Source organism: Aptenodytes patagonicus, chromosome 2, assembly GCF_965638725.1.
Source record: "Aptenodytes patagonicus chromosome 2, bAptPat1.pri.cur, whole genome shotgun sequence".
In the NCBI taxonomy this organism is placed as follows: Eukaryota; Metazoa; Chordata; class Aves; order Sphenisciformes; family Spheniscidae; genus Aptenodytes; species Aptenodytes patagonicus.
This window is the reverse complement of record NC_134950.1, coordinates 118,195,147-118,222,032: the sequence shown is the minus strand read 5'-3', so window position 1 is coordinate 118,222,032 and position 26,886 is coordinate 118,195,147. Positions and strand designations below refer to the sequence as shown.

The following is a 26,886-nucleotide window of genomic DNA, read 5'->3' as shown; positions in this document are numbered from 1 at the left end:
GAATCAACCGGAGCTAAGTGCCCCTACCAGTGCCCACTGATATGTTTGTTAATATGACCTTTACAATGATAAATATACAGACTTCTGAGCTGCCTGTCACATTTACAAAGCCATGTTCCCAAGTTCCAGATTAGCTCCTATTTGAATGGAACTATTTTGCTATTGCAGATATTTCTGGTGACCGCAATAAAATAAGCATGTCTACCAAACACCTGAGATGATGAATACCGTCATCACTGGGCAAAAATCCATGTGTGTTACTGGTTATAGAAAGTGTAACAGAACCTTTCATGGTGGTGGTTTGCGTTTCCTGTTTTACTAAACTGCTGGGAACTACCAAAAATAATACAGCACGATATGCCTGAAATAGCATCATTTATTTCACTGCTCTGACACATTTGAGGTTGCACAGAAAGAACTGATCCGTGCATTCCTTTCCTTCCTGAGGAACTCTTAACCGCTTTCTCACAGAAAAAATGGCTGTAAAATCCTCTTTGAATTAGAGTGCTCTGGACATGTCTGAAATATACCTCATTTTCATTTAAATGATAGTTATGTGAAAGATAATAGCAATTTAGTACTTTTTTTTAAAAAAAGCAAAGAGAGAGGCACAGCAAACTGGCAGATGAACATTGTAGAAGCCCACAGGATGGGTTCTGTATTGACAGAAACAAACGTCTCTATTCCCATCATCGGCTGTGAACAGCTATTTAGCAAGTTGTGAATCCTGATCAATCTCATCTTCCTCACTCCAAAGACTAAAAAAGCAGCAAAAACCTTTCCTTTCTGAGCTGTGTGTGTACTGTGATCCTCTCTGCCCAGACCCAGGTTCTTTCTGTTATTGGAAGGATTGAGAAGGGTACTTCTTTTTTTGCTGATACTTTCTTAACACCCAGTGAAGAGCGAAAGACTATTTCTCTTTTAACAGCAAATAATTACTTAGCTTTCAACTAGAAGTCAAGCAGAATTCATAACCGATCTCGCTGTGATAGTTTTGTGTAGCAGTGCCTTGCAGGGAGTATTCTGCAACCAAATTAGCCAGTTGTATGCTCTCCAGATCTCTTCCCTGAGCAGGTCTTCCTTGATTAGTCTTATCCAAACATCATGTTTTAGAAAGAAAAATCTATTTAGAAAGGGGCAAGGGTATACTATAAAATTCCAAGTGGGAGTTCAGTTCACAAGAGGCCAGTATGAACCCAGATGTAGTAGCAACCAGAGTGCAGAAGGCATTGGTGGGAGTCTCGATATTGATGAAGTTAATTTATTATGTACTGTGGGACAAAAGAAAAAAAAATCATGCTGACCTAGCTAAGGCAGTACTTATACGTACGTGTATTTGTGTGGCAGGGGACAGCAGTGGGAGGAAAGCTGAGGAAGAAGCAAGAATAAGTAAAACAGGATTGATTTATTGGCTCTGAATTGTTTATTTGTATTATATTCTTCACTGTGCTGCAGAGGAGGAGAGGGGCTCTGGCACCATGGCAAGAGAGGGAGAGGAAGGTGATATCTATCACAGGCACCAAAAGTGTTTAATTTTCCAGAGGCTCTGATTAAACAAATGTTGCTGCTGCCTGGCAGCCCTTGCAGACGTTTGTTGGGGCAGAATTAATCAGGACGTAATTTGTCTGCTGCAATGAGCGGGGTGGCTTGGCAGCACGGTCTTGATGGAGACTTTTTTTCTGAGTGTCCCAGGAGCAGCCATATTTCCCAAACTTCCTTCTGTGCCCAAGGTAATGCCACCAGCTCTCCTAAGGATAGGGATTTGCTATTGATGCGCCCAGGTGGGGTAAATGACAGCCACAAATAATGATGTATGACCATTGTTAAGTTGCTTATGGAGCCCTAGTAATTACAAGGGAGGAGGTCAAAAGGAGTGACCCATGGGACTGATCTAAGGACTGCTCTTGTGCAGAACTAAATGGTGCTGAAAGGGGTTAGGCTTTGCCCCATGCATGAATGGGGAAACGATTTCACTGCTGATGCTACCTCACATAAATGCGAGCTGAAGGGACCAAGAGAGAAATACCTTGCACTTAAGAATAGTGCATGGTGTCTGGGCATGAGCAAGGTAGGAACTGGGTAACCAGCATAGACATACCAGTACTGTGTGTAGGCAAGGTTGTCTGTGTTTCACCTGTTTGCCTCATTGAGGTTTACTTGCACTTTTAATCACCTTTAAACTGTAATTATCCCCTTTAGTGACCTTTTCAGTTCACCCTTGTGCAACTACAAGGGCCTCAGTCACAACACAGCAGAGTGCAGATTGCCCCAGTGGTTGGGGGAAGCTCCAGCACAGATGAGGGTGGAAGCTGCTCTTCCATGTGGTATTTTTTTGAACTTCCTCAGCACGTGGAGAAGGAGTCATGTGAAATGATTACTGTGTCCTGCAAGGTATAAAACTGCCTGTATTTATTGACTTTTGTTCTCATGATATACAGTGGCTGAATGGACCCCCATAGCAGTAGTGCAGCCATAGGTGAGCAAGCAGATCAGCACCTAAGTTAGCTGAACTCACTTTGCCCTTTTCCTTTCACCTCTTCCTTTCTTACATATTCTACGTGATTCTGCCTTCTACTGTTTGTGTGTTGTGGGTATAAAAGATAAGTGACAGTACAGCAAATAAGTGGTCTGTATGAGCTTGCAATGGCCCCTCTGTGCAGGAGGGGTGAAAGCACAGTTTAATTATGCAGGCCACTCATGGGAGTGATTATAAAATCTTAATACCACTCTGTGAAGGGCACGAGTATTATAAAAATCTTATTTCTGCAATGAATTAGAAAGTTTAAAAATACATTCCTGCAACTGAAAGGCAGTCTGCCTGATTAACCTTTAGTCCAAACGTCCAGGACTCATGGGGAAAGAAAGATTAATTCTAACTGATGTAAAACAGCTACAAGAATGACTTAACATTCCTAATGGTGAAACTGTTGTCATTTTAACACCTTTTGACTCTGCATGACTTGAGGTAAGCACTGTCAGCCCTTAAAAGGTAGGAATCTCACTCTTGCAATGTCCTTGACCTCCTTGTTTCCAGGCCTGTGGAATGAGATAAGAGGGCACCTTAAAGCTATGATATTCTGTTGTCTAGGAAACCTGTTACTAGCTTGAGACTGTGTTTTTGCCTCTCTCAGGATGGACTTAGGCTTGATGTGCAATTCTGTTTGTTTGGGGGTTTCAGTCCTTTCTAGTGGAAATGAAGGAAAATATTATTGTTTCAGTAAAGATACTGGGAATATTGCTTCATCAGTTGTCGTCATAAAATAAAACGAGTTGCTTGCTGCGGTACCTGTGGAATTGGGATGGATGGATAAAGTCACGGAGATTTATGAGTAGGGGACAAGTGATATCATCAAAGCCGATTCTTCTTGTGCCTCTCACATAGCTACACCATCTTGGCTTCCGTAGGGCACAGCTACAAATATGGAGAGAAATGTGCTTGCACAGAACAGATTTCCCTCTCAGCTGTACTTAGACACATTTGCATTGTACTCGGAAGTCTAAAGTAAGAAGTGGTCTCAGCTGGCCAAATCTTTGAGCATCTCAGGAGTGGAAAAGCTTTCCCCCCTTCTTGCTTTTGATAAGATGGAAACTGGAAATTTAACATCTGTTCCTTCCAATGAGTGAATTTAGTAAGTCTGAAAGACATGACTTTAGATATGCAGGTTTATCACCTCTTTGAAATGGAAAGCTGTCTGTCCTGTCTAGCATTCTGTTTTCTGTCCAGTGGAGCCTAAAACTTGTTTTACTCCGCCAAGGAAATGTAAAATGAAGGGGGAAAAATCTGCAGCACACTCTGCTGAGCTGTTTTGGTAGGATAAGATATTTTGCAGTCCTCGGGAATGAAATGTTCTCTGTATACCAAAGAGAACCTCCTTTTTGGACAGGGGCTCCCCAGCAGGGCATCCACGTGTGCATCAGGGGTGTTGGTGCTGCAGCCGTATTTGTTCTGTACAACAAATGTGTGTGCCAAGTGTTGCTTTTTGCACTTGAAAACAGGCTTTCTGATGGTTTAGGAGGAAAAAATTACACATCTCTGTCACACCTACTTATGCTACAGTCATTCAGAATAGCAGCTTGCCTTTTCTGATATTAAAGAAGGAGAAAAGAACAGCAGGAAGGAGAATTACAGGGGCACCATTATTATGTGTGTGCCATGCTTCAAGTGTGGCTCTTGCTCGAGGATAAGCAAAGCATCTCTCAAAAAGCACAGTGCCAAAGGAGGACAAGGCAAGTAAAAGGGTCCAACAAGCACAGCTAGCTTTAGATAACAGGTGACATTAGGCTGGCCTGCGTAAGGGAGGGCTGCTTGTGGGAGCCCATAGTTAAAAGGCTCTTCCTTGGCCCGCTGGCAGAGGTTGACCCACAGTGCCACCACACTCTGCTGCCCTGCAAGAAGTGCTTGCTGTCTGCGAGTGTGCGGGTGCTTTTCTGTTCCTTTGAGCCAGAGCCTCTGTTGCAATGGGGAATGTGCAGCGATCCCTTTTCTCTAGCTGACATCCGTCCCTTTCACCCCTCAAGCCTTCAGCATCCTTGTAAACAGCAGAAAGTTCTTCTCCCTCTTTTCCCAGCTAGGGGAAGGTGTTGAGGGAATGGAGTATTTATTAAGCAGCTGCAATAAAAACAGTAGTCTGGGAAGAATGAGGTTGACAGAGGTGCTGGAGGTGCTTACTGAATATCTTAAATCCTTGGAGTGGGAGGAGGGAGTTGGGACCGCGGGAGAAGCAGTGAGTAGAGGCTGTTTGATCGGACAGGCTGAGGGTTGCAGCAGAAGGAGGTTGACCCCAGGTTTTATCTCTGACTAAGGGGGAGTGGTTGTCAGGTGCCCCCTTAGAAATGCTGGCTGTCACAGCGCTGGGAAGAAATGTATGGAGGGCACCTGCTGGCTCTGCTGCTGCCTGCCCCATTCGGATGTAAATGATCCAGGGGCTGGCGGGGCGTGGGGGGATGCTACAGCTGCGGCATCCCGACCCTCGCAGTCTCGCTTTGCGCCGGGGCTGGAAAGGATGCGCCTCCTGAAGAGGCACCGTGCCCTAATAATAATAATATTCCTCGACAATAAAAACGCACTTGTTTTATGTACTTGGAGTCTGAGATTAGTCTGACCCAGTAATACTCTCTACCAGCGGGCTTTGTAAATCAGACACAACGTAGAGGGAAAAGTATGATGATTTACATCCTCTATATTCCCCACCATAGGCGCACCACAATAGAGCTCCTGTTCCCTCTCGTTGCCTTCCCTTCCCCGAGCAAAGCGAGGTTCCTCCCACCTGCCCACAGCCCTTCAGCAAGCGCGAGCACAACTCCCACACGAGTCTCCCTGCCAGAGTTTCAGCTGCTGGTGCTGCTTCCATGCGCAGGCTGCTCTGGTTGCTGGGCTTGGAGGGTTGATTTTGAAGCTGTCTCTTGAGATTTTTTTTCCCTGTTCTCGCCTAGCTGCATTTGGCTATTGATTTGCGCTGCCTTCTCGGCACCCGGGTCCCGATTTGGGGCATCAAGTGATGCCTAAACACAGAGGGAAGCTGAAAGCAGAAGGAGCTTCTTGGTGGGGTGAGAAGTTTGCATGATCGGTGGCCTCTGTCCCCAGTCCCAGGGGCCACATCCACTTTCCTGCCAGATCGTCCTTTGGTGGTCATCCCATACTCATCTAGTGTGAACCGACACCTGAGTGCCTCCGACTCCCTAAAGTCTGTTGGGAGCTGAGGGCATTTTAACTTCACAGGTTTGTATATCGTGGATATGTTTGGTGGGTATCACCTACCACTCTGGAAATGTTTCCTACCATAGGAAGTCTCTTATCCGTATGCAGATTTTGCTACTCAGTTTCACCTCTTTTCACTAGTTGCCACAGTTGTTAATAAATAGGGTATGCATGAAAGTGTTGTCATTGGCAGCTCTCTGCTGACTGGCGTATTAAACCCATTGGAAACTGATTATTTGGATTATTAATTTTTTTCCAGGCCATCCTATATCTGATGTTCTATTGTTAATTTGTTACTGATTCTCTAAGTAGCTCTAGACTTCAAATGAGGAAATATTCCTGATGCCTTCTTTTTGCTGATGATTCCTTGTTCACGGCATCCTTTATTTTAAGAAGTGGGTCTGGAGGCACAAGCAGGAAAAGAAAAAGGATTAAAATGACAAATTGACCAAAAAGATGAAAATTACAAATAATATGTAGGCTGCAGTCTTCCAAAAATCCAAGAATAAATAAAGCTTCTGTTAAAGTGCTTTGAGGAGGAGGTTGACAATATTTTTTAATCTATTTTTTTCAAAGTGAGATCTCTAACTTCTTTAGATAAACGTTTTAAATGTCCTAAAATCTAGCCCATGTTAGCAAAAGCACCTCAAAATAGATTTTACTGGACTATTTTGTGAACAGGAAGTTGAGATAAGGAAAAAAAAAATCCAAATGAATTGATAATGCCTGTGGTAGATATATTATTGCAGTAACAGTCCAGATTCAAGCCTCTTGCATGCTGGACCTATACATACATATAGAAAGGCTTATTTGCAATAGTCCTTGCTGATGGTTTTTCGGCCACTGCCTGCTGTCTCTCAGAATATACTGACTTTTGAACGGAGCGGTTACCGGGTTCTTAAGTAGAGCCCAGTGTACAGTGGGACTTCTCAGATGTTTCTATCTAGACATAAATACTTCTTTTCAGTCCTTTGATCTATTTCTCTCTCCTCAAGTTTTATCCTACTTTGTGGAGGGGGCAGGAAGAGCTTAAATTTTGAGGAACCTGCATTGTTCCCCAGTCTCACTCAGCTTGATTACAGTAACACTGGGGTCAGTTTGGCCCCCCTGTTTTATCTTTTTGTTATCTTGTTTCGATAGGCACCCTATGGCAGTGGAAAGTAGTCCTGAAAATGGCTGTAAACTAGGGATTTTTTGCGGATAGAGGAACTATGTGAACTTACACCCAGATGAAGGCTCTTCGCATGCACAGGGAGCTGTACTGTTCTTCTCTCACTTGGTGAAGTTAGGCTTGCATTGCTGCCTGAGCAAGACCTGTTAGAGCAGCGGCACGTTCCTTATCTTTGCTCAAGCCCTCTTAAATACCTGCCTTTTTCCTTTGCAGCCACTGGACCCTATTCTGCACACAGTGAAAAGCTGGCCTGACTTGAGCAGCTGTTTTCTCTGCAGCCTTGGCCTCCTGGGGCTGCCAACCGTGCCGCAGGGCACCTGGGGCCAGGGTCCGCGTGGCAGCCAAGCGCCCAGGGGCTCCAGGGACAATATGCTATTAGGGAATTCACTGTCTTGTTTTCCCCTCAGTACCTTCCTCAACAGAAAGCGCTGCATCTTGGCTGATAGAGGTTTTACTAATGAGCAGCTCCATTGGTTGTATTTTTAACATCCTGTTAGGAAGCGCTCGCATCCAAACTTGCTGTGTTGCTACCTGTGTCAGTAATGCCAGCTGATTCTTTGAAGAAACATTTAGTTGCCACCTGTGTTTTTTACGTGGGTACCACCGACTTAGGGTCTGTGAGTTTTATGAGCAGTGTACTGCAAACGCATGAAGAGCACTGGTTCAGGGAGGGCAGGCGGCTGGTCATTTGGGAAGGGAAGGACCTTGGCATTGTACCCAGCAACAGAAGGACCCTCCATCGATTGTCCTTGTTGCAGTGCAGGCCTGAATCTATATCAAGAGCTATGCTAGGTATGTTTGCTGTGAATGCTCAATAAGAAAACTATAATTTTGTTTTCATTGGGAAATACTTATCTATCTTTGGGTTCTATGCTGCCATTTGTGGAGATGCTGTGTCAAATAGCAATTCTGAGGATGTGTGTTTACATAGATGGTAACAAGCAATTGGCTGACCTTTGTACTTTCACCTCAAGTATCTTTTCTTTTAAAAATGTTGCTACTTAGCCCAGATTTCTATTGGAATAGTTTTAATGCCTTCCCAAGGAGCTCTAATAGGTAGCTTTTCCCCCCTATTTCCTTCTGACAACCTTCAAAAATGGGAACAAAGCTAATAATAGTGTTTTGCACCTACATAAGTCCTTTTATCTGATGAACTCAGGTGTGCATTATAAATGTTGGAAGGGTCTTGTAGTCTTACCGTGAGCTAAATACAATAAATACTTTTCTACCCATTCTACAGCAGAGGCAATGTGACATGTGAGGCAGGTGCGCGCTGCTTTCCCGAGACCAAACGTTGGTTTATATGGTGCAAGGGAGCCTTGTGGGGGGTCAGAATTCATTTCACTCCAATAATATTCTAATGTGTAGCAAATATGTGCCCCACTTACATGTTGATGCAGGATTTGGATACAGTGATGTACAGTGCTGGGATAGCAGCTTCTTATTTTTATCTGTTCAAAAAATAATGGTAATTGTCTGAACCCTGCTCTCCATAGGCTGTCTCTCCAGCAACCATCACTTTTGCCTGCTTGGTAGGTAATGGCTGTGAGTTGCAACGCCAACTCTGCTAAAGTCACATTTAGTTTGGCAAAGGTTCATGAAGTGCAAAAGAAGTTCGTAGGGTCTCTCTGCCGAACTGTGGGTGCCAAAAGCCACAGATCAGTCAGCTTTGGGATTGTGTTGCTTTGCTGGATTTTTTTTTATTTATTTAAAGCTCAACCCTAGCATTTTGTGTTCCTGTAAATCACTGAAACCCATCAAACAAGACACAGCACAATGTATTCTGAGCTGTGGTCCTCCCCCAGAAGAGACAGGACTGAGGAAGCTGAAGTGGTAAAGCAAATTTGAACCAAGCCCCCTGAAGACGCGGGTGCTGATGGCAGGTGAAATGGCAGGAGGTATTTCTTCTCCTCGTGCCAGCAGCCAGCAGCAGTGCCTCCCACGAGCCGTTTCTCCTGCCTCCCTGGCTCACTCCTCCATGGAAACCAGCTGTCCGGCGCTCGCTGCCCCTCGCCACTGGGCCCCTGGGCATTTCGCCCGGTTCACAGCTGCTGTGGGGAGCTGCTATTTTTCTCTCTCCTACTATAATAGCATCCTTATGAGGCTTCCCCCGGCCTGTCTCTCCTCTGCAATAGAAAGTTACATGTTTCCGCGTGTGGCTTACGCTGTGATATTTGGGTTCGTTTAGTATGCTCCTGGGAGCACATTTTAACTCTAGAAAATAAAAAAAGGAAGGGGGGAGGGGGGGGGGAGAAAAAAAAAAAAGAAAGGTCAGGGAAATCCTAGTCTGCAGCAGGAGTTAGACAGAAGAAGGTAAAAACAAGAACTGGTTTTGTATGGGAAAATTCCTCTGGGTGAACTGGCTGTGCGGCAGTGTGGGGCAGTTGACAGCACAGGCATCTGCCTTCTGCTGGGCAGACTTGGGAGTGCTCGGAAAACACTGGGAAGTCTCAATTTTTCGGTGGAAAGCCAGTAATAAGAGGAATCTATTTAGAGAAGATGCCAGAGATGGCTGACTGCTCTCAGCAGTCTTTGGACTTGATGCGTTCTTGATGCAAGAGAGGATATGGGGGTTTCCAAAAGAGTCTGGTGTTTAAATATTGGGTGATTCTTATTTTACTGAAAATATCTGCTCTGTGTTGGTGCCAGGTTCATCCAGGCTTACACCCTTTATCCTAAAAATTGGGTAGAATTTTATTCCAGATGTGTTTTACACAGTCATTTCCAAGTTAGGCTATCATCGCCTTTCCCTCCCCGAATCTTTATTACCTTCCCTTGGCATTACAGCCCCTGTATTACCAGCCCCCTCCCACCTGCTGCCCATCGTCTCTACCCACTGGTTTCCCTTAGACTCTACCACATTGACTCTGCAAGCACTTCGTACAAAGAAACACGGGTTGCATCATTCCTACTAATCTTTCTCTTACAGGAATTTCCTCCCCCTTTCTGCCTGACTTCCAGTAGGATGAAATAGTAGATTTTTACAGAAACTTCTGCTTTCATTGCCTCACGTGCTCTTGCTGCACTCTAATTACACAATACAGCAGAAGATTCAAAAGGGGGAATAGCATCCTCATATCTTTAGCCTCAGTTCTAGGCTCCTTGTTACCAAGATGTGAAACGGGTGTCTGGATACGCTATGTCTGTGCCCCTGGACCACGTTCACTCTAGCATGACATCTCCCATTCGGCTTCGTTCTGGACCTGAGCAAATTTACCAAAGCAAATCCTTTGTGTAATCATGTGTGAGGCAGTAGGGGAATTTCAGAATGAGTCTGATACTTTGTTTTTGTTGACAGCTGCAATCTGGAGTGCACAGAATTCGACTCTAACCTTTCAAAGGAAAACAAATAGCTTGCATTTAATTCTAAATATATCTCCTGCCCCAAAACACAAAGTAAATAGTCAGGGAGTTGTAGGGAAGGAGTTGTCTGCTGGCTTATTAGAAATGTAGATTAATGACAGTATGGAAAGAAGTGCAGTGATTTATGACAGTATGGAAAGAAGTGCAGTGATAGCATTCAGGTTACTAGAAAAAAGGTCTTTCATCACCGGAAGATTGTAAGCCTTTCTCCATCCGTAACTCACTAGTTGGTTACTGGAAATAACACTATTTTAAGACATTATTTACCCTCCTAGGCAGGATCGATGTGTTTCTGGAGATGTGTGTGTTTCTGTATATGTCATTGGTAGTTTCAAATCAATAGTGGGAAGTAAACTTGAAGCCAAATACTGCAATCTTGTTTTAATCCTTCTGTGAGAAAATTTCCTTTGGCTCTGACTTAATATGAGTAAAAGGAACAGGGGGAAAAAAACAAAACTGAGAATGTGGTATTGACACAGTGTTCACTGGAGGAAAAGAAGTGTGGTATTTCAGGTGCTTCCTATACACGTAGTGAAGGGGATGGAGCAGTGGGACCAGTCTGCACAGGTCTGATGGTCACTGATACGTCCTTAGTTAAGATTTCATATAGCTGTAGATGATTTGCACTGTGCTTGTGGAAGTGTATCCTCTTCCTGAAGCAAAGGATTGGGTAACCTCATTGGTTTGTTCCATTCCTAATTTCTCTGGCTAGCAGATCAGTTTTGTAATCAGTGAGGTGCTTGAATGCTTTTGAATTGTTGATGTTAGTATTAGGTGTCAGATAAATCACTGCTCTCTGTCCTGGGGAGTAGTTTATTTTCCTGTACTGTGTATAGATCCCAAAAAAGCTTCCCTTTGATCTGGGGGAGAAAAGATTGCTCCTTTGCGGCAATCAAAAATACAGGTCTCTGAAGCCATAAACCATTCCACTGCAGTTTTTAGAATGAGGTATGGCAAAACATGTCATCTGTGCTTTTTCTTCTTCTAAGAATAGTCTAGTTGAATTCCTTATATGCTTGGTTATGTACCACAACTCAGGGGGAAAAGTAATATGCGTTGTTCTTATTTATATGACCAGCACAGTAATGATATAACTACCTGAGGCAAAGATCTCATTGGACTAGACTGCACAAATTCAGAATTTTCAAAAGGTATTCTGCAATAATTTCAGAACATTTTAAAATGGCAATCAAAACATTTTTTCCTTTTTCTTTTTCTTGGACATAGACATTTTATGTATGTTTGGCAGTTCCAAGCGGATCTTGGTTTGTAATAGTCCTGACAGCACTTATTATGATCTGGCAAGTCAGTAATTTGTGAGCTCTGGATTTACTGAATAATTTTTATAGCTAGCATCTAACAAGTCACGATGGATTTAATCTTTTCATTGCTTCGTGTATTTTTGTGAATCATTCAGTTAATTCATGCAACTATTTTTATTCTTGTGGCACTGACTGGACTCTGATATCAATACAACTGTCACTTGAAACGGTTATTAATATGAGATGTGCTAAAAAATCGGTGTTCTGTAGACATGTTTTTCAGCTCACTGCTTTCTTCAGTGACATGAATGTGAAAACAAGGGTTTACCTAAAAATTGTTACAGCTTATTTGTTATAAATTACGATGCATAATAACACGTAGGTTCATTCAGAGGAATAGCACATCTGCACAGCTGCCTTTTTGCATGGTTCCTAGATGTTCAGCCCTATCATTTACCATAACTGGAAAGATGTGCAAATAACTGGATTGAATGAAATAGTCCAACACCAGTGTATTGAACGTTTGGCTTCCACATTCATCAGGAAAACCTGAGGGCACCATCTCGTTCTCTAATTCAGAGAACCGAATCCAAAAACACATTTTCAGTCTTTCTGGTCATTTTTGTTAGGTAGAAACTTTGGAAGTTTTGCTTTTTTAATAAAACAGAATGTCAGAAAAAAAACCCAACCAAAAATGGTAGCATTGAAATGGTGAATGCCATTTAACTAAAGTCCAGAAAAACAAAAGCTGAAGCTTCCAACTTCTACTTATCATTTTCTTTTCCTTTGTTCATGTGAGTAACATAAAATGTGAGGTGGTACTTTGAAATTCCTTATTCGGGTGCTTACTGTTTGAGTGGTGGGCCAACTTTTGAACTGGCTGGAGAAACACATAAGTATCAGCAAAGCTGGGCAAAATTACAGAGCTTTTGCTTATATGGAGTTTAATCAAGATGAACATTTTTCATAGGCAAATCTCCTTTTCTGTGAATAATGTACATGGGAAAAATTGGAGTGTTTTGTTTCTCAGAGTCCAGAACAGAAACTTCACATTTTTGGGGTACTGTGAGAATGTTTAAGTCAGCAAATTCCTAAACAATTTATTTTACTGCATAGAAGCTTTCAGCATTTCAACTTCTGTTCCTTACTGGGGAAAAAGTAAACATCAAAACAATTACTTAGGATGAAAAGTCTGTTTCCTGAGCAGGTGAAGTTTTCACTTTATCAAAGTAAAACCAGCTGTCATTGAGAATAGCATGTGGGTCTGAAACTCCCTGAACCCACTTTTACTGTCCGTTTTTGCCTACAACCTTCTTCGTGTCCAACCAGAGCACTACCTTACTGACAGCCCACGGTCCTGGGCAGCTAACCAACCCCTGCAAGGCATTCCCTGTGTCTAATCTCAGGGCCCATACATCTCTTTTATTAATATGCCTATCAGAATTAAGGAAATAAGTAGGTGATAGAGCTGCAGAATTTGCTAATCAAAAGAAGTGCAGTTCACTGTTTACACAGTAGATGGATTTTCAAGGTCTGTTTTGTTTGGGAAAAGAAGGTTAGCAAAGAGGAGAGGCACAAAGGAGAGAGGTAGATGAGCTGTCCCCATATCGCCTGGTGCTTTGTGCTAGCTGCTGTGTTTGTGGTTCACCTGGATGACTAGGGATCTCCATTTCTCTTGGTATTAAAAAGACACAAACCTGGTGCAGTGGCTCTCCTTCCATTTAGAAGTGGAGTTGGAGAGTCCCTGGAGTTGACTGGAGACAAGGAAAGGGACAACACAAGCAGAGACAGTGGCAGGCTTGGACCATGTGCAATTCCATGTGGCTGTTCATATCTCAGACAGGACGGAGCTCAACACAGTAGTTTGCACTGGTAAAAGAGCCTAGAGATCTTTTAAGATGGTCACAGCTGGTCACATCTTTATTTTGTTTTTATCTCAGCTAAAGGAGATAGGAAGATGTGAAGCTGTGATGCAATGCATCTTTCTTACATTTTTATCCATTTATCAGATGTACTGAGCAATGTTTCCAGCCCCTTCTGTTCCCCATTTTTTAAAAGTTTGCTCCCCCACTTTTCCTGTTTTTCTGCCCATTCAAAGAGTCTTTTATATTCATCATTAATACTCAGAACTTGAGTTCTTTGATTTTTACACTTTCCTATGGGAAAAACTACCTCTTATAATCTTATCTTTGCTTTCCTTCTGTAGAACCAGCTGTTTGCCAATATATTACAGTTAATTTTCATTTAGTGTATGCCATCTAATGTAATTGCGTATTTTAAGGGAAGCAGCACCCAAATGTATGTTCCTAATCATGGGTGACTCTTGTATTATTTTCCTTTAGAATTCACAAGCATGTTATTTGACATGTTAATTATTACATTGGTATATGACTAAAGATACAAATATCTCCTCATTTTTCCCCCTCCCCTCACTTCACATTTTGTTTGAGAAGATCAGTACATCTTGTCTGTGAAAAGCCCTGGATTAAATGCCACCCACAAATGATTTTCTGCATGTTTTATTTTGCCAAAGGAAGTTGTCAGACATTGGGGGAAATAATGTAATATTGGCTGACCTAAGACTTCAATTAACTAACAAGGAAGTTTACAAAAACTGTCATACTAACTTTGCACATCATTTTCCTGGGGCAGAAATGCTTTGTCACACAGCACTTATTTCTTGCTTTGCTTACCTCAAGGCACAAAGCACAAATAGGAAAGAAATTTATTCCTTATTTCTGATGCAGATAATATTCTGCAAATACTAAATGTGGGGAAGAAGTTTCCTGTCTATCAATCATTCCTGTTTCAGTCGAATACAACCCAAATAACTGGTATTTGACTTGTGTGTTTAGATTAGCATTGTTTTGAACGGAACCTTTGGATTTGAGGGTAGGCATCTGTTTTCAGCCCTGCAAGAAGCCAGTGTACTGCTTTCACGTTGTCTTTTACCAAAATGGTTGAAGACATTATGGACAGTGTTTACATGTATTTTGATGATGATTCTAAATCCGCATGCATTTCAAGTTTGTAAAGGACTGCTGTTCACTTCCCTTTCTATTACTATCAATTTTACCCTCAGCTTCCTCAGGCCATTCCTTAAGGAAGGTTTCCCTTCCGTCAGCTGCTTCCCGAGCCATAATTTTATGAATACATAATTTCCCCCATATTTTACCCTTTCTTTTCCTATTTCCTTTTAACTGATCTTCTAACAAAGTCTCATTTCTTCTTTTCCTTCAGCCTTCATTTTCTGTTGAAATACAACATCTATCAGAGTGAGAGCCTGGGGTTTTTTTCCTTCAAACTTTTCCACCCCTTCATTTATTTTTGTTGCAAGCCATCAACCAGATGCCTTCCTCCACATGCTGATACTCCCTGCTGGAACCTCTGTTCCTGCTCTGGTCACTTTTCCATATTTATAACATCCTTCCTACTAACTGCCTTCCTTTTTCCTTTGTCTGCTCCAGTCCGTTAACATTCATTGTCAAAATCATCTTCTTGCGCATCCCTTTAGCCATATTACCCTTCAGTGGAATTTTTTTGGTAGCCTTTTGTCTTTCTCTCAATCAAGTTCAAGCTGCTTTTTGCTCCCAGCCGAAGCCTCTGCCACTGTTCCTGGTTCTAACTGAGCAAATAAATAGTAATGTTAAAAAAAGAACTAAAAAAGAACTGGAGGCGTCCTTGGTATCCACTGGTTCTCCATCAGGATCTATGTACCCAAGGGAAAAATAATCGGTGCAGCTAACAGAATTCTGGGAGCTTCTTTGGAAAGTGCCAAGTCAAGCTGTGGCCACAGACTCTTCCTGCAGAGGTGGAGTGACCCAGGGATGTAATATAACAGAGTGCAGCAATTAGTGGTCCATTTCCACTGAACACAATTTACAAAATGCTCGCATCCAATAGAAGGATAAGCCAGGAATTTTTTGCAGGGAACTGAACTTTTTTACATCAGCTCCTTCAGATGCAGTCACTCCTCAGACCTCTTCCTTGCTTTTTCTCAGCCTCCCTTTCACACCTTGTTTCATGGTGCTCACCAGTCTTGTACTCATGGCCCTGGGGCTGTTATTCCTCCCTTCTTACAAGAATGTAATGAATCCTCTATCCCCTCTCTCGTAGACTTGGATTAGCAACAGTTTCAGCCCATGAACTGTGTGATTTCAGTCTGGTTTCCCACACCTGTGATTCATTAGTCAAGGGAACATAAAAACCTGAAAAAAGTCAAGAACTTCCCTGAAATGTAAAACAGTTGTGGGCCTCGCTTCACCTTCAGCCTTTTCTTTCTTCACCGCTCGACCTTCTGGATCTCAGGATCTAGTGCAAGGTTACGCCCCTTCAGGTTCTCTTTCCTCTTTTCCTCACCAGAGGGCAGGCAATTTATTTGGGTCCTGAGGCTCTGAACAAGGTTTCACATTGAAGAGACCTATTACTACAGCATTAAGTTTTCAGACACCTGCTATAGACCTTTTAAACACCTTGTGTGGAACTGCTGTCACATCTCCTACCTCTCAGCTCCATCGTCACATCTGCTAGGTGTGCTCATTTTTTTTATGCTAAGTATTCCTGCAAAATGGTAGTCACTGCTGAACTGGGTAATGATATTGATACCAATACCACATGGAAACAGACTGCTCAGCTTGATCAAAACCATTGCATTGTTTCAAGTCTCTTCCCTGCAGACTGAAAGATACCTTGGTGTATACTAGAAAAAATATAATCACAAGCAAAAGAGTTTTAAAAAAAAGTTAAAAAAAAAGCCAAAACCCCAGCAACACAAACTTTTTTCATAATGGGTTTTAAATTCTGCAGAAAATGAAGAGATAAAATGTATCAGAGCTTGTACCTGCTAAATCCTCTGACAGCTGCTTTCTCATCCTGCTGCCTGAAAATGAATCAACTTAATTATTCCTGTGGCTATGTACATCCAGACGGCTTAGAGTTGCCTCTTTATCGCTGGCTACAGTAACTGTCCTTGTGTTCTGGAAGAGTTAAGAAGATTGAAAACTGGGGGTTTTCTGTAATTCCAGAGTACCAGACTGTAATAGAAAAAATGGTCTGGAATTTTGGAGTCTCTTGTCAATGGTTAGATTGTGCCAGCACTGAGTTTAAATTTGCTTGTGTAGCATGGCGTGTTTGGATTAATATTCTAAAGTAATGCAGACTGGAAGCTTGGTACAGGCTGTGACCGAGGGACTAGTGTAGTGAATTCACACACTGCAATGTGTGGAGATGGGGGGGAAAACCAGCATTAAATTATCTTCCAAGGACCTTGAAGTCTCTCAGGATGACTCTTCTGAGTACTCTGAAAATATAACCATTGGTCTAGTTCAGACAATTTATCCTTTAGAACAGTCTAAAAAATTGTCTTGAATTACCTGGTGCACACGTTAAACATGCAAAGTTTTCATTAAAGGAGTTGACAGGTTGCTTGTAAACTGAAGTAATTTCCTTTCCCTTCAGAATTAGATTTTCTTTATGGCCTCCTTTGTCGGTAAGTGCTGTTCATTAAGAATGATTTGGCCATTTCCTTCTACAACCTTATTTTTGCCTGCTCTGTGGATTTAACTGAAGGAAATCCCTTTCTGATTGAAATGATCAAGCTGGATCTCAATCACCAAATGATGTTTTATTCTTCATTTTTTACCCTGTACAAACCAAGCTGCTTCTTTTCAGGAACAGATAGGCAGGAAACTAGGTATGAATTCTTGACAACCCATTTGCGAAGAGATGTCTTTCCTCCAGTTTTGTGTTTGTTGGCTTGTTGATTTTTGAATGGTCATGTGGAAAAACTAGTGAATGAAGCCTTAAAAGTTCTCACATCTCAGATGCTTCAAGTCTGGTTGTAGAGGGGAGTCTCTGGATATAGCGCAGTCCATTGGCTGCTCTTTTATCATATGCTGCAACGAGGTAGGGGAATCATGCCTTGCAGTACTTGCTAATTTTGAGCCAAATGAGGAAAGCACTGAACGAAGCACATTGTTGTAACGTGGGCTCAGGATTTATACCCAAGTCTTGTCTGTGCAGAAGAAAGGTGGACTGTCAAGATTAATGGCAGTCAGTCAGCATAACGTACTGACACACACAACCCCCTGAGTTAGTCGCCAAGCAGCCATCAGTGTAACGTGTGCCCCAAGATACTAGAGGTACAACTTAGTGGCTTCTGTGATGGTCTCTGGATGTGTTCTTGCTGCTGTGAGAGGGTCATTACATGTGAAAGGGCATGCTTATTTAAGAGAAACACTGATGTTAGGGGGAAATTATGAGAAGGGTTCATCGCCTGTCTGGTGCTTCACAGAAGGGTTGTTGTGAACGTCCAGCCCTTCAGGCTGTCCTGGGGGAAGTTTCTGAGAAGATTGATGCTGTGAGTTCATAGAAGGAGTGTGTCTGGTGAGTGGAAGGCTCAGACTTAAATTTCCAGCAGCTTGCAGGCAATGTTGGGTGTCTGAGATGGCAGCCTGTCTGCTCCAGTCAGTGCCAAGGACAAACTTTGCATTAGTATGGGGTAAGTAGAGAGGTTTGTGCTTTCTGTAGTTGCAAACAAGCCGCTGAAATGTGGTCAGTGGGAAGGTTGCTGTAGAGTTTGGCCCTGATAAACTCCTCTTTCTGACATTGACAACTTCTCTCTTTTTATTTTGTCCCCTTGTTGTAGAGCCCAAGTGTTCGGACCTCTGCTCCATCCTGAAAGGAGGAGACTTTATTTGCACAGGCAAAAGTTGTCATGGCAAGACAGAGAAGGAAGAATAAAAGAGGGGGTAAATGTTGGAAAGGCAAAGTAGAATGTGATATGACAGAGAGGAGGTCAAATAAGCTAAACACAAAGCTAGACTAAAACAGCTTAACGAAAAAGACATAATTTAATGTACAGTGATACTGACCATAGAAATATAAGACGGGTTAGATGGATACAAAATATGGGGAATAAGGTCCTATGTGATTAAACGAAAAAAAGTATTCTTTTTTTCCTTCTGTCTTTCTCTTCATGTCCTCAGTGAATTTACCTGTCTTAGTTGTAATGCAGAACTCGGGATTCTCTTACCATACAAGAGGTCGTTAGATAAAAAGGACGTGATTTAAAGCAAATGTGCCTTCTGAAACATTCATTTCTCAGTAAGAGTAGCAAAGCATAATGTAGTTAAAACAACTGTCTACAGTGTTTATGTATGATCACATAGAGTAGACAATACCTTTAATTTCATTGTAAGGCCAGACACATGGGGAGGAAGGGTTGACGCTATCTCTCAGACAGCAGTAATCAAGCGCTGACAACTCAGCTTTGGAAATTAAACAGGTTAGAAGTTCTTGGCAGTGATTCCCAAATGCTCAGGAGACTCAACGCAATCAGCAGCTTTGACATTTTGGCCAGCTAGTTAAATAGTGTTGGCTATAAACATTACAAGGCAAGTGATCACCCCCTTATGGGCTGGGCCTGGGGCATACGCTTCCTGCCTTCTGTCTCAGGAGCAAGGGGAGCCTCTAAACCAAGGAGCTCTTTGATGATACCCTGTGAATAACTTTCCAGGTCATAGCAAAGAAAAGGAATTTGCATTGTTTGCATGTTAACCACAACAGAAGGGAGACAAGGGTTTATACAGGATTTTGCAACTAAGCATAAATGACAGCACCCTAAGTCTACTGAACTTAGCAGCAATGGGGCTTACATGTTTGAACTTGAACCTCCTTTGCATTGTTTAGCCAAGAATGAGCGCTGCTTCATATGGATGGTTCAGAGATCAGACTGAAAAGAAGATCTGCATACATGCACCTCCCTAAAATACAGTATTTATTTATTTATTTGTCCATTTATTTTATCGGAAAAACTGCTCACAGAGGCAGTTTCCTCAGTGTGAGTGCCTGAATTTAGGAAACTAAATCTATATGTAAGCAACAAAAAACCAGATCTGTACGGATATTTGAATGAATGCATGAAACTGGAACTGCATGCATGCATAAGCGATTGCAGGAGTATATTTGCTTGCAAATCTGGTTTAGTGCTGAAAAATCAAGGTGATACAGTAGTGATAGTTAATATAGCAGTGTAGTATGGTTAGTTTAGCAGTTATACTATGCCTGTCTGTTTGAAATTGCAGTAATTTGTTGCTTTCTAATGGCCAGGGAATTTGATCCCATGAGCAGCGATGGAGCTTACATGTTTGAATTAAGCTACCTAGTTTTGCATGCTTCTTTTGCGTGATGCTGTGGAAACGATGACTGCAGGCTGTCTGTAAAACCACATGTAGTCTGACACAACTTCTCAGCAGGCCTGAGAAAGCGTAAGTGAAGCCAGCGACTGAACGTCACGTTCTCTGTGAGGATAAAAAGTTAAGCCCAGTTCACTGGGAGCCCAGACAGTAGTGTTAGGAGGTACCAATAGCTGAATACGTTTTCAATGGGCAAGGTTAGTTTCCAGTCTCTTCCCTCTTCTCCATTCCTGGTAGTTAATAATAATTAGTCCTAATTAATAATATATAAATATATACAATATAAATTAAAATTAATTAGCAGCAATAAGTAGTCATTGTCAAGAAGGCAGAAAGAGGAAGACAGAAGATATTTTTAAACATCCAACTTGTCGCTGGGATTGTCTGCTTCATTTTTTCCCACTATTCCTTTGAGGACGTTTCCTTCGTTACATTTCCTAAGCCCTTTTAGGTATTAAACCAAGACCCAGTGAAAAAATCAGTAGGAGTATGCCAGTTACCTTGTTGGGCACGATCCATTAACGTTTAGGTGTTATGGTTGTTTGGCCTTCTGGTTTGTCGTTTCCAAGGTGTGACAGCACGTTTCTTACTTGGACTGGTGTGGTCTAGTGAGTGCACTCTGAATGCAGTCAAGGAGGCGTTAATCCCTCTAAGCAGTCACATGGTAGTCAGGAGTTCGTCTTTCAGATGGGGAAGTAGCCGATTCCCACTGGCAGACCAGCTAAGTAACTCTTCAGAGGGATTTAGCTGCACATGGCCACCATCTAAAAACAAATACTTCTGTATATGAAATGAAGAGTATGCAGGTGTAGAGTACAGAATTAACATTGCTTTTTACCATCAAACTAAGTTTTAGGCGACTTCCTCAAATACATAGCAACGTACCTATTAGATTTGTAGGAGTGGATGGAGCTGAGCTCAGGTTTGCTGGGCCAGGTTTGCAAGATTTACCAAGAGTAGGATCTCAACTGTAAGGTTGCATTCAAAGCAAGGCCCCAGCCCAGTGAGTGTAGGTAGGCTGCCTCATCCAGGGGGTGGAAATGTGGCAAAGGCATTTGCTGCCCACCCGAGCCAACACCTTTGGGAGAAGCATCTTGCTCCTCTTGAAGTAGAACTCTGGGATGGATGTAGTCCCTGTAGTAAGGAAGGAGATTATCTTCAGTTCTTTAATTGCTTAGTTTCACCTGCTGGACACAGCTAAAATGAGTGCTTAGATCACATCTGAGAAAGAAGTTACATCTCAGGAAGCAAAAATAGAAAACATAGTGCAGGCAATGAGTTAGAAGACTGAGGCAACACATGTGAAGCAATGAAATATTCATGTGAAAAGAGACATTTTCAGAATGATTAGGGAACCTCTGAGGGGCTGAGCTTCTGTTTTAAGAGACATGATGAAGGTGAAAGAATAAAGGAAAATTAACGGTGCAGAAAAAGCTTTTGCCCTCTGTGTAGCTGTTAATTTCTGTCACACCTGCTTTGATACCAGGGGGGTGTTACCGTTTCCTACTGTTTTTTAGCTGCTGGATTTGGATGGGGTGGGCCTTTCTAAGTCTGATAAATTGTTTTTTCAGCCAACTTAAGCACAGCATCAGATAAATATTTCAAAGTGAATGATTTGCACCAGCACCAAGAAAATGAGTCTAGGATTGTGGAGAGACAGGCAGTAATCTGTGATATGTATTTATTTGAACTAGAGCCAAGTAAATCCCCTTAGTTAACTGTGTCTCAGCAGTTTTCTCCTTACAAAATAATTAATATGTAGGTAGATGGCTGTTGCCCAGCCATCCTTCATTCTCATTTTTTTGTTTGCATTGTTTATGGCATTGCTTCAAAAGCAATCCGTAATATCCTTGGCAAATTTTTCTCTCTCTCTCTCCCCCCTGACTAATGGTCTCTTTTAGCAAGTTCTCTTTCCTTCACTGTGTATGGCCATAATGTGCCTGCAGCGTGAGGCTCTCACAGAATCACAGAGTGCTTGAGGTTGGAAGGGACCTCTGGAGGTCATCTGGTCCAACCTCCCTGCTCAAGCAGGGCCACCTAGAGCCAGGATTGCCTAGGACCGTGTCCAGATGGCTGTTGAGTATCTCCAAGGACGGAGACTCCACAGCCTCCCTGGGCAACCTGTACCAGTGCTCGGTCACCATCACAGTGAAAAAGTGTTTCTGGATGTTCAGAGGAAACCTCCTGTGTTTCAGGTTGTGCTCATCGCCTCTGGGCATAAGGAATAAGGGAAACAACAGGCCACAGTTAGCAGCTTTGTGCTACTGCTTTCTGGTCAGGAGAGCAGCTCTAAGACCCAGTAGGAGAGCTGTAAGACCTGAAAAACTCTCTGCAGTCTCTCTTGTGGGCAGTTAGACTGGCCCCTGTGGCTTGTGCACTTCGCCTGGGCTGAGCTGGCAGAAGTCAGGATGTGCATCTGTGCTCTCAGTCAGCTCCTTAAGATTTCACAGCTTTTTTCTGCTGTTATGAGTCTGGTGGTGTATGTGTGCCTGTCCCTGACATGATGGGAGCATCATCTCAGCTCAGAATGCAGAAGAGCCATGCTACTGCTGCCATGGGCACACAAACCACGGACAGAGCGGGACTTAAAATCTTGTAACCAGCAATGGTAATTTAGCTGTCTAGGGAGACAGCCAAGCAATAAATGACACCCTCCCCGCCACCCCCCCAAAAAAAAAAATTCTTGTTACAGAGCAGATGAGCTTTTGCTGTAAGCTGTGATGCCTTGTCAGAAGTTGGCTTATTTTCTGGTTATGCTACTGAAAAATTGTCTTGAGACCACATAGTACTAATCATCTTCTATACCTAGAAACTTTACTGTAACCCAGAATAAGATTTGAAACAAAAACGCAGAAAGTGTTAACACAGGTTTTCTTTTCCTTTCCTTGTCAACCACAGGTAATGCAGGTAGTGAAAGAACAGATAATGAGAGCGCTCACTACCAAGCCTAGCTCTCTGGATCAGTTCAAGAGCAAACTTCAGAATCTCAGTTACACAGAAATACTGAAAATACGCCAGTCTGAAAGAATGAACCAGGAAGATTTCCAGTCTCGTCCGATTCTGTAAGTACTGTCTTCTCTCCCCACTCTTTTTTGCATAGAAGGATTAACAAATGTGAATGACATTTGTGAGCTCTTCTGGGGGAACCCGAGGAGGAAAGCTGTCCAGGGAGCCGTGCTCAAAAGCAGTAGTGCAGCATCTGCTTGAAGTGCTTTGTTTTCTTCTGCTGGGAATCATAACTTTTTCTCTGAGTTCAGTTAAACCAGATTTAGCAAATCCCTACAGGGTCTCACGTGGCTTATTTGTATGAAACAATGCTTTGACATTTCCTAGCTTTGCATGATTGTGAGCCTGGTTTTGGTGCTGGTAGTGGCTTTTTTTTAAAAAAAAAAACAACAAAAAAACAAAACAAAAAACCAAACATCACAACTTTGTCTTCTGTCCAAGGGCCTTTAAAAATTCCAAATGTCACTTCTCTGAGCGAGACAGGGAGAAGGCCAGAAGAAAAGGAGGCAATACACACTGGCTCCACAACAGTGGTGTTGTGTATGACTGACTGTGTTTATGGCGTTATCTTTGGTGTTAATGACAAGCAGTTACTTATTTGTAAATGATAACATTTTGGAAGCTAGCCAATGGGATTCTCATTTTCTCGTTGTTTACTGCAAAGTATCAAATGCTAATGTCACCACCATAGCTCCTTCCCATTTCTCAGAATACCCTTTGTTCTGTTACATGAAAAATGGAGGCCGTACTTGGCTTTGGACCAAGTCTGGGCTTGTGGCTGAACTGATGGCACAGGACAGATGCAGACTCTGTGGTGCACAAATGATGTGCTGAGAATAGCAGGAACCTTTTGAGATCAGCAGAGAAATGGTGAGGACTCCAGAAGCATCAGCTGAAATGTCATGAAATCCTGACCATGTTTCAAGTGGAATGACTCGTGATTTTCAAAATCTCCTTTTCAAGGCAAAGGTATAGAGAAGGATTTGGACCAGAGCATTTCAGGATTCAGAAGCAGGATGTTCAGTTTGATTTGTTTCTAAAGGATACAGATATCTAAGTACAAGCTCTGGGGACACATTCCTCCAGGGGCAGCAGGGCAACAGTGGAAGCATAAGCTAAGTAGAATTACACACTTAAATTTTAATCATACCAATGTGGATCAAAGGGGAAATGCTTCTTTTATGTTTTCAGTGTATTAGAAGACAGGACCTAATGCCCAATTAGAACTGATGTCACTCATAGTAATGCATCAATTAAAAAGATACAAATGGCTCCAGTCAGTTTTGCATCATTACACTGCTCAGAAATCCCCTGCCAATCCCCTGCAACGTTTAGTGGTTCAAAGCTGCTCAGTACTGCTAAGCTTTTCACTAACGCTTCTCATTTTCCCTGCTTTCCCTATGAGTCAACTGTTTAAGTATGATACAGGTCAACAATTTATATTCTCTTGCACCATTGCCTAGCTGCCTGAAACTTGCCAGTGTCCTCTGCAAGCTCTTTATTTCCAGTATCACTCTGGCTAGTTGCTGCCACAGTGAGGAGTCTCCTTCCCCATCATGGAATGAGTGAAACAGTCGACACAAATAGTTAAAAGCAACTGAAGTGTTACCAGAAACTCATTTCAGATTCAGGACAAAGGCTATGCCTAAAGGCTATAAAGGCTAAGTAAATCAATAAAGTGTTTAAGCAATCACAACTGCATTTGCAGAGATTTTAACTCTTATGCATTTGCATTTTGATTGCATCCATGATCGCTTATTCTTGACTGTGAAAAGAAACGGTTCTTTCATTTTCCCCTTTGATTTGATTCCCTGTACTGAACTCTCTCAAATTGCATAGATGGCACAATTGATAGAAGCACAGAATCATGGCCTCATTGTAGGGAAGGAGACTGTGAGTGAAGAGAGCAATGGTGGCTGTGCTGTATATTTTAAAATCTTGCAGATATGCTAAAAGAGATTGCACACAATGGTGAATGTAAAGTCGGCAGGCCTTGTATAATTCTGAGAATATGGCAATCAGATGATGGTTTTTCCTGCCTTGAACATGATAGAAGTCTTTCTTCTGCTGTTCATTGCATGAAGCACTGAAGTTTTAAGTTTTCAAGCTGCTGGATGAGAGAAGCTTCAGTTAAGTTGGATTTGAATGTAAGCTGGACAGTGTTGCCTTAGATCCTCGTAACTACAACAACCTTGTTTTGAAAGGATGAGTTGTTTCTTTTATATGAGCATTGTTGTATCATGTGAGATGAAGTTTTTTCAATTTCTACTTTTGATTAGGGAAAATAAAAAGTTCTTCAGAACAGAATTCGATTCAAGATTCTGGGATCATTATTGATCGTGCAAACTGCCATTCCACAATGAAATGATGAAGTATCACTGGTTCATTTTGAATGGCTGTGGAAGAAGGTGTCGAGGAATCCTGTGGGCCCGTAGAGGACCAGAGATCTCCTTGACACATTAAATGGCAACAGAGATGGGTTAATACTGGATAAAGATCTGACATCCAAGTGGAGGCTTGCTGGTTAAAGGAGAGTTAATGTCAGCTAGGGAGCCATTACTAAGTAACACCTGTGTGAAAATCAGCAACATACAGGGAAATAGAAGGAGGAATGTGGATGCTTTTTGGCTTTTTATCGTACAGATTTCTCTGCGATGTTAGAAAGAGTCACTAATGCCTGCTCTGAATGCATGAAGTGATTAGGAGAGGGCATAGCTACAAGCCAGAAAGATAAAAGGACAAAACACATGAAAGCAGTTCTGGGATTACTCTTCTGTTGTGTTGTAATGATTTAAATGTCTGTAATATGCCCCATCCTGGAAGGAAAACAGCTAACAAGAAAGAGTCTTAACTATAAGCTGGAAAGGTAAAAGCTGGGGACAGATATAACTGGTGCTGAAGAAGAACTAGTATCATTTGAATAATTTAAAAATAATTTCTAATGATTTTCAGATTTGCCAACAATTCAAATCTGTTATTTTAAAAGCAAGTAACTGATGTCAGTATTGCCTACCGTGCTGAGACCAGTGAGATCAGAAAATTAGCAATCATATATATTACTGTGTGGTTCCCTCAACCCTTCTGTCTTACCAGCCCACTAACTTTTGCCATTCTTACGTGACAGGAACACAGTAGGAAACTAATAGCAATTTTTAAAGCCGCTGTCTCCTTAGACTTCCTAAGTTTGTTCTCTCTCTCAGCACAAACTTTAAGCCAATGTCATCTGAAGGACAATAAATAAAATTTTCACAAGATATATTTGCACTTACAATCTTCCCTTAGCTCATAGTTCCTGTTTGATTTTAAAATTAGGCAGGAGGACCTATTTCTCCCACAGAAATTTTTTTTCTAACCCTCCTGTCTTTAGGCACTGACCCTGAGGAACTGAACTCCCTTGCCTTCAGATGGCTTTCTGAAGGAAATACAAAGATTCAAAGCAGCACATCTTTTGTTTAACTGTGTGCAAACTGTGGTTTGATTGTTCTGCCCCATTTCTGTCACCTTGAAGTGGTGGAACAGAAACCTTGACAATGAGGAGCACAAAGTGGCAGGATCACCTTGCAAAAATGTATGGTTTTCAGATACCATGACTCCAGATACAAGTCAGAGTAACCATGTGTTGGCATGAGCTGCTGAGGGCAGTAAGTGCAGGTGACCATGGCAAGGATAGATGGACTTACGGGGTGTCACTAAAGTCCAAAGTCACTAAAGACTGTTTCTCCGTGGAGTAATGAGTTGTCTCCACAACCTCTGTGTGTTCGAGTATGGGGACTGTAAAACAGAAGAGAGTACTACCTCTGAGCTTCAAGGTTGTGAGAGCAAATATATGCACATGTGTAGAGGGACTCCAGCACATCAGCAAAGAGGTGGAAGGTGTCCCTTCTTTCCTACCTCCCTTCCTCCTATGGAAAGTCTGCTTTAGACAGTGAAGTACTTCAGAGAGGATTACCTGATTATTTTTGGATAGGTTAAAAATCCTTCTCTTCCTCTGGTTTGTAAAGGGCAGGTGGGGCTTTAGAGGGCAGAAGAGGGAATACTATGAGCAAACAGTCAGATGTTAATGTGCTGGGTGACCCATTCATTTTTGTTTTTTCAGTAGTGTCTTACAACTATGATGTTATGATATCTTTAACACCTATTTAATGATAACCATCCAATTTCTGAATTAAACTACCTAAATATCAAACTGAT

General features: G+C 42.2%; 1 protein-coding gene across 4 annotated transcripts in view; it reads left to right on the top strand.

Annotated features, from left to right (window-relative positions):
* Positions 1-26,886, top strand: part of ELMO1 (engulfment and cell motility 1) — a 321,010-nt gene that overhangs the window by 269,049 nt on the left and 25,075 nt on the right. For all 4 annotated transcript variants that reach the window (XM_076330867.1, XM_076330868.1, XM_076330869.1 and 1 more), the window contains one exon: positions 22,588-22,751. In XM_076330867.1, coding sequence (XP_076186982.1) covers positions 22,588-22,751 — 164 coding nt within the window. The remainder of the gene's footprint in view (positions 1-22,587; positions 22,752-26,886) is intronic.